Source organism: Staurois parvus, unplaced genomic scaffold (genome assembly GCF_062004578.1).
Source record: "Staurois parvus isolate SC_StPar_1 unplaced genomic scaffold, SC_StPar_1.0 ptg000721l, whole genome shotgun sequence".
NCBI classification, from domain to species: Eukaryota; Metazoa; Chordata; class Amphibia; order Anura; family Ranidae; genus Staurois; species Staurois parvus.
The window spans coordinates 2,964,936-2,972,788 of NW_028318517.1; the positions used below are offsets into that span (position 1 = coordinate 2,964,936).

The 7,853-nt window shown below is 45.5% G+C and overlaps 1 protein-coding gene across 1 annotated transcript in view; it reads left to right on the forward strand.

The window, feature by feature from the left end:
* Positions 1-6,330, forward strand: part of LOC149445436 (uncharacterized) — a 194,079-nt gene extending 187,749 nt beyond the window's left edge. Inside the window, exon 8 of the mRNA XM_089653838.1 lies at positions 3,652-6,330. Coding sequence (XP_089509964.1) covers positions 3,652-4,787 — 1,136 coding nt within the window. The 3' untranslated portion in view covers positions 4,788-6,330. The remainder of the gene's footprint in view (positions 1-3,651) is intronic.
* Positions 6,331-7,853: the final 1,523 nt, after the last annotated feature.

The window sequence follows — 7,853 nt, forward strand, 5'->3', positions numbered from 1 at the left end:
CACGTCCATCCTCTTCCTCTACAGTCACGTCCGTCCTCTTCTTCCACAGTCACGTCCGTCCTCTTCCTCCACAGTCACGTCCGTCCTCTTCCTCCACAGTCACGTCCGTCCTCTTCCTCCACAGTCACGTCCGTCCTCTTCCTCCACAGCCACGTCCATCCTCTTCGTCCACAGTCACGTCCGTCCTCTTCCTTCACAGTCACGTCCGTCCTCTTCCTCTACAGTCACGTCCGTCCTCTTCCTCCATAGTCACGTCCGTCCTCTTCCTCCATAGTCATGTCCGTTCTCTTCCTCCATAGTCACTGTGACGTCTTTTATCTCCAGCAGATGATGATACACACATATATAGTGTGGGAACCCAGATGAACCCCTTCAGGGGCAGAACATTCCCCCACTTCCGGGGCCGGAACATTCTCCTCATTGTGGAGATAAATTCTAGTAATATGGTCCTCTAAACAAACAGCACTGACAATAAATAGACAAGACAAGGACCATCCTGACCATACATGGCCTACAAAGGGCAATGATGACACTACACAGGCAGCCAATGGGCAATCATTACACTATGCAGCCAACACAATGATGGAGTGCCGGGGTCAGGAGTATGGAGCATAGGGCCCCTTACATTGCTGTATTTACTTTCCAGACCTCCTTACAGAACTCCTATCAGGAAAGGAAGACAACCTTCACCTTCTTACCATCTCATTGTTTTCCAGTATACCAAGTGGAATGAAGGAGGGCGGTCCTTCACCCCTTGGTGGTCACTTGTTCTTAGAGGAGGTCTGTTGGTGCATTATCGACTAAAAGGTAGTCAGGGGTCAGTGCTGAACATCTTCAGGAGACACTTCAATACCTTCCCATGACACAGGCTCTGGCAGTGCCCGGTGCTGGAATTCAAAGCCCCAGGAACCCACCACCACTCTGTACAATGTCCTGGATATCACAGTATACTTGGCAATGAATGAACTAACCCTTCCCTTATGTTGTTCTCTTCCTACCCACGATGGGCTGTCATTGGAGGGAAGAGAACAGACTCCTCCCCCAGAGCTCTCTATTACACCAGTAGGATCCTCCTGCTATCCCATCCAATCCCTTCTCTTACTGCAGAGAGTGACAGTGACATCACTCCTGTCAGTCAGCAGGCTGCTAGAGATTGGAGCCTTGCAGTCAGAGTTCTGGCTATTAAAGTCAGCAAATCCGGCCAAAAGTCAGCAAGTTCCCCTTCCTGGACATCATGATGAGCCGACATTGACCTCACAGCACTGCGTCAGAGCAAACAGGTCATAGGAAGGATCAGATTTATCATTCCTTGTCTGCAGATCTAATACTCATCAAAACCAGTTCAGAGACCAAACAAACCTAACAGAGAAAAGGGGATTTCTGATCTGGCAGGTCAAGATTGTCCCAGGACCTCCAAGATGTAGCAAACACTAAACAGTTCAGATTAAATGTCTTCCCATGGGGGGAGTAGTTCTTCAATGTCCAGCAACCCTCCTATTCCCCCCTCACATCCACATCCTATTATTGTGTGACCAATACCATCCAAATCATTCTTACTTTCATTTCCCAAAGTTATCCGTCTACAAGGAGACCTGTATAGATCACATGATGGCACCAATGAGGATGGAGGAGGACCGGAGTCACATGACTGAGAAGATACTAAACCTCACCCTGGAGATCATCTACCTGCTGACCGGAGAGGTGAGGAGGATTCTGGGAGGTCACATGACATCGCTCTTTTCTCTATTAATAAAACACAGACCTGACCGGAGAGGTGAGGAGGATTCTGGGAGGTCACATGACATCACTCTCATCTCTATTAATAAAACACAGACCTGACCGGAGAGGTGAGGAGGATTCTGGGAGGTCACATAACATCACTCTCATCTCTATTAATAAAACACAGACCTGACCGGAGAGGTGAGGAGGATTCTGGGAGGTCACATGACATCACTCTTATATTTATTAATAAAACATACCTGACCGGAGAGGTGAAGAGGATTCTGGGATTCTAACATGATATTCCTATTGGTTCCTCAATACAGAGATTTCCTCTTCTGAAGTCAGGTGATCATATGACCATCACAGTGCCTCCATGTGACTCCCTAAACCCTGAGAGACACAACGTGCAGAAGATTCTAGAAGTCACCAAGAAGATGATGGAGCTGCTGACAGGAGAGGTGAGCGGTGCCGGGAATTCTGGGACATTCTCCAGTAACAGACAAGGGATGTGTCTGGATGGTGACTGTATCATTGTGTGTGTCAGGTTCCTATAAGGTGTCAGGGTGTCACTGTCTATTTCTCCATGGAGGAGTGGGAGTATTTAGAAGGACACAAGGATCTCTACAAGGACGTCATGATGGACAATCAGCCGCCCCTCACATCACCGGGTAAGAGGAGACTTTATTGTAAAGGAGAGAGCAGTACGGAGGATCCACCTAGATCCCCCATCATCTGATAAACACATAGAAACAATGGATTCAGTCAGTGTGTGTGTTTCCTACAGATGGATCCAGTCATGGGAACCCACCAGAGAGATGTCCCCGTCCTCTGTATTCCCGGGATTCCACACAGGAAGGTCACACCATCCCTCACCATCATCAGGTAGATGATGACAATTATTGGTAGTTGTGATTTATACACAGCATGTTTGTTACAATGAATGTTTTATTATATCTTTCAGAGTGGAATCCTCGGGGATGATAATATTGATGGTAAAGAAGAGTATAAAGAGGAGGATGAGGAGTATGGAGTGATGGAGGAGTTTTCAGAAGGACACAAGGATATCATGGAGCCACCTAATACCAGGAACCCACCAGAGAGATGTCCCCGTCCTCTGTATTCCCGGGATTCCACACAGGAAGATCACACCATCCCTCACTATTACAAGGTTGGTGGGATGGAGAATCTACAACATGGACTTGTACAGACAATTTGTGGATATTTTATGTGAGTTTATATTTTACAGATGATATTTTCTCTCATTTCCTTGATTTAGAGTGGAGATCCAATCGATATAGAATTTGAGGTGAAAGCAGAAGAAGAAGAGGCGTATGTGAGGGATGATCAGCAGTCTATGGAGGAGGATGGAATAACGGGGACATTTATAGAGGAGGACACTCCTACAGAGATCAGCACAGGTGGGTCATGAACACTAAATCCATTCCTCCACCCATACTGCTCACTGATTGGTCCAGATGATAAAGTTCTCATTGGATCTCTCACTGTCTTTCTGGTATGGGGGAACCAATCAGCTCCTGTCTAGTAATCCTTTTTGTCTTTGTATTTTAGTCCATGGCCGGGAGATGAGGAAAACCTCCGAGGATTGTCTCACTTTGTCTCCAGACTGGAAAGTAGAAGATGAGGACATCACACAGTATAGTCCAGGAGAAAACCCGGCTCCCTCCAATGTCCATCCGGCACCACCCAGTGTAGATGGACCATCGGATTCCTCGTATCCTGAGGAACCTCAGACTGTGCGGGACCGGGCCGGCCTTCCAACAGGGAAGAGGTTTTCCTGTACTGAGTGCGGGAAATGTTTCCATTATAAATCCAACCTTAATTCACATGAAAGATCTCACGCAGGGAAGAAGCCGTATTCCTGTCCTGAGTGTGGAAAATGTTTTTCAAAGAAGTCGATTCTTTACAAACATCAGAGAACTCACACGGGGGAGAAGCCATATGCCTGTCCTGAGTGTGGGAAATGTTTTTCATTGAAGTTCAGTCTTTACACACATCAGAGATCTCACACAGGGGAAAAGCCATATTCCTGTCCTGAGTGTGGGAAATGTTTTTCACATAAGTCCAGTCTTTACACACATCAGAGATCTCACACAGGGGAGAAGCCGTATTCCTGTCCTGAGTGCGGGAAATGTTTTTCAGCTAAGTCCAATCTTTACACACATCAGAGATCTCACACTGGGGAGAAGGCATATTCCTGTCCTGAGTGTGGGAAATGTTTTTCAGTGAAGTCCAATCTTTCCAAACATCAGAGATCTCACACGGGGAAGAAGCCGCTGTATTCCTGTCTTGAGTGTGGGAAATGTTTTTCAGATAAGTTCAATCTTTACACACATCAGAGATCTCACACAGGGGAGAAGCCGTATTCTTGTCCTGAGTGTGGGAAATGTTATTCACAGAAGTCCAATCTTTACATACATCAGAAATCTCACACCGGGGAGAAGGCATATTCCTGTCCTGAGTGCCGGAAATGTTTTTCAGTGAAGTCCAGTCTTTACAAACATCAAAGAGTTCACACAGGAGAGAAGCCATATTTCTGTCCTGAGTGTGGGAAATGTTTTTCACAGAAGTCCAATCTTTCCAGACATCAGAGATCTCACACGGGGGAGAAGCCATATTCCTGTTTTGAGTGCGGGAAATGTTTTTCAGATAAGTCCCATCTTTACACACATCAGAGATCTCACACAGGGGAGAAGCCATATTCCTGTTTTGAGTGTGGGAAATGTTTTTCAGATAAGTCCAATCTTTACACACATCAGAGATCTCACATTGGGGAGAAGCCGTATTCTTGTCCTGAGTGTGGGAAATGTTTTTCAGCTAAGTCCAATCTTTACACACATCAGAGATCTCACACGAGGGAGAAGTCGTATTCCTGTCCTGAGTGCAGGAAATGTTTTTCACAGAAATCCCATCTTATCGCACATCAGGGATGCCACATGGGGGAGAAGCCGTATTCCTGTCCTGAGTGCGGGAAATGTTTTTCAGAGAAGTCAAGTCTTTCCAAACATCAGAGATCTCACATGGGAGAAGCCACATTCCTGTCCTGAGTGAGGGAAATGTTCCTCACTGAAGTCCTGTCTTCCTATACATCAGGGGTACCACACAACCCTGGAGGTGTATTAGTGCCTTGAGTGTGGGAAATGTCTTCTAGATGAATGTTGCTGGACATCCCAGCTCTCATGTGGGGAAGAAGCACACCCTGATATACACCTCAGATATACTCCATGGCTGATCTTCATCATGGAAGAAACAGTTGATAAGGAGATGAGAGGTCCCCAAAGACATGGATGAAGTGCAGTAAATGTCGGGGTGCAGAGTGGTCAGTAGATCCTGGAAATGAAGGACACAACTTCAGCCCTTCTTGGGTGTCGGAGTTGCGTTTCCTGATAATGATATAGCGGGTTACAGAGCTAGAAGCCGGGAGAGCCCAGATCTCGTTATCGGGGAACTTTACACAGACAACAAGAACTTCTGAAGTTGATGTCCTTCATTTCAAGGCTCTACAGAACAGTGGTGACCCCGAAGCGTCTCTCTGTCTTCAGTCCATCCTTCTCCCATCCCCCAACAGGAGGGAAGGAGAACTCCGCCCCAAACTAGGGGGGAACTTTCCTCTCATTATTTCCCTTTGCTTCTGTGTGGGTTTGGGTGGTTGGAGGAGTGCGGCACGAGAGGGAACACAGCTTGTTGTTCTATGTCTACATATGGGGTCTGGGTAGAGGGGATCCACCGGAAAATATTTCTACTCTTTGATTTTGTGCAAATCGTTTCTGTTTTCACTTTGAAGGGCGATATTATGTGTGGTTTGTAAAAGGGATTGGCCCAATAGATACCACCCCACTTAGAGAATAGATGAACTAATATGACCAGCATTCATTCAGCCATGTCACGTGGTGTAATTTTATTTCACACAGTGATTTCCTATGATCATTGGCTCAATCTAGTGGCCATAATGTATTGAACTGTTTTTCCTGATTGATGTGTTTTTGAATAATACTTCATTATGGCCACTAGAGGGAGCTGATGATTATAGGAAATCAGTGTTTATTAAAATACAGCAGAATTTGTCATGGCTGGACACATGCTTGTCTCTCTCTGCCCGACATATTTTTAGTGTACTATGTGAGGGGCGGTGTCATACAAGTATCGGAGATCACATTCATACATTTATGAGTATAGTAGACATTAAAGACATAAAACCTCAGGACTAAACCAACTATTTATTTAAAACAAAAAAAAATCCCTATTCATCCTTTAGGTGGCGCTAAGTATCATAGTAATTCGCTCCACCTACTATATGAAAGGGTTAATAGTTAACTCACTTTTTCTCTGTGCCTACTAACTGGTTTGTTGTACATACAAGATGTTCCCGTGGGATGTGAATGCTGTTATCTATGCACACATTTCTTGTTTATAGAAATCACAGAAGTCACTATCCTGTTGTATTTTTGTTATGACGTGCCATAGAGTAGTTTATTGAAATCTCTATTCTGTATTCTGATTGGTGCTTTATGGAAACCGCCTGAAATATGCCGCGTTCTCATTTATTATTAAAGCTTGATGAATAATAAAGAAGTCACATTTTGCATCACACATCTAGATGTCTGACTTGCATTATTCCCAAAGTACTTTGAACTGGATGTTTGTATGGAGGAGGAGGCCGGCATAAATTGATGTTCCTGACAGAAGTGGTGTCAGAAGTGGGATAGGATCGGCCATCGGAGGTAAGTGAGCATTTGTTGTCTTCCTTTGCCCTGATTGCCCCCTATCTCCACCAAGCCTCTGTGCTGCGGTAGCATGAGCAATTGTCTGCTGGAGCTTTGGGAGCTCGCGGGGTTAAACAGAACCTAGGTTGATGTATAAGAAATGTGTGTATGTCCTCCATACAATCATACAGAGTAGTGTGTTCAGTGATTATGTACGCTTGTAACCAGAGAAACTGTTCAGTAGATGTATTCTAAGTCTCTGTAGGACTGTGAGACGCCCCATCTACTCAGCGAGGAGATTTCTCCATTGACCTGGGATAGGTAAAAGCATGGTGACAGTCTGAAGGAGTCACAATAGGGGTGTATCTGTCCAGGTGATTTTCAGCCTTGAAGCACTTGTGCAGTTGAGAAAAAATTTGTCGGAGCTCTATGTGAGTTCAGTCCAGCTTCACCCGGCACAAAGAGTCATCACTGGGAGAGAAACACATAGGCCAGCTCACATACAGTGAAGGAAATGCGTATTTGCTCCCCTGCTGATGTTGAATGTTCACCCCTCACACAGAAATGATCGGTCTAAAAATCGAATGTTCGGTGTATTGTAACACTGAGAGACAGAATAGCAACACAAAATTCAAAAGAAATGCATGTCTAACAAATGATGACGGATCTGCATGTTCATGAGGGAAAGAAGGATTTGATCCCCTATCATTCAGCAGGATTTCTGGCTACCAAGTGTCTCTCATACAGGTAACAAGCTGAGATTAGAAGCAGTCTCTTAAAGGGAGTGCTGCTAATCTCATTGTGTTACCTGTATAAAAGACACCTGTCCACAGGAGCCATCAAACCATCAGATTCCAAACTCTCCACCATGGCAAAGACCAAAGAGCTGTCCAAGGATGTCAGAGACAAGATGGTAGACTTACACAAGGCTGGACTGGGCTACCAAACTATGGCCAAGCAGCTTGGTGAGAAGGTGACAACAGTTGGTGCAATCATTCACAAATGGAAGAAACACAAAACAAGTGTCAGTCTCCCTAGGTCTGGTGCACCATGCAAGATCTCACCTCGTGAAGTGTCAGTGATTATGAGAACAGTGAGGAATCATCCCAGAACTACACGTGAGGATCTTGTCAATGATCTCCAGGCAGCTGGGACCACAGTCACCAAGAAAACAATTGGTAACACACTACGCCGACAAGGACTGAAATCCTGAAGTGCCCACAAGGTCCCTCTGCTCAAGAAAGCACATGTCCAGGCCCGTCTGAAGTCTGCCACTGAACATCTGAATGATGCAGAGGAGGACTGGTGGAAAGTGTTGTGGTCAGATGAGGCCAAAATCCAGCTCTTTGGCATCAACTCAACTCGCCGTGTTTGGAGGAGAAGGAATGCTGCCTATGACCCCAAGAACAC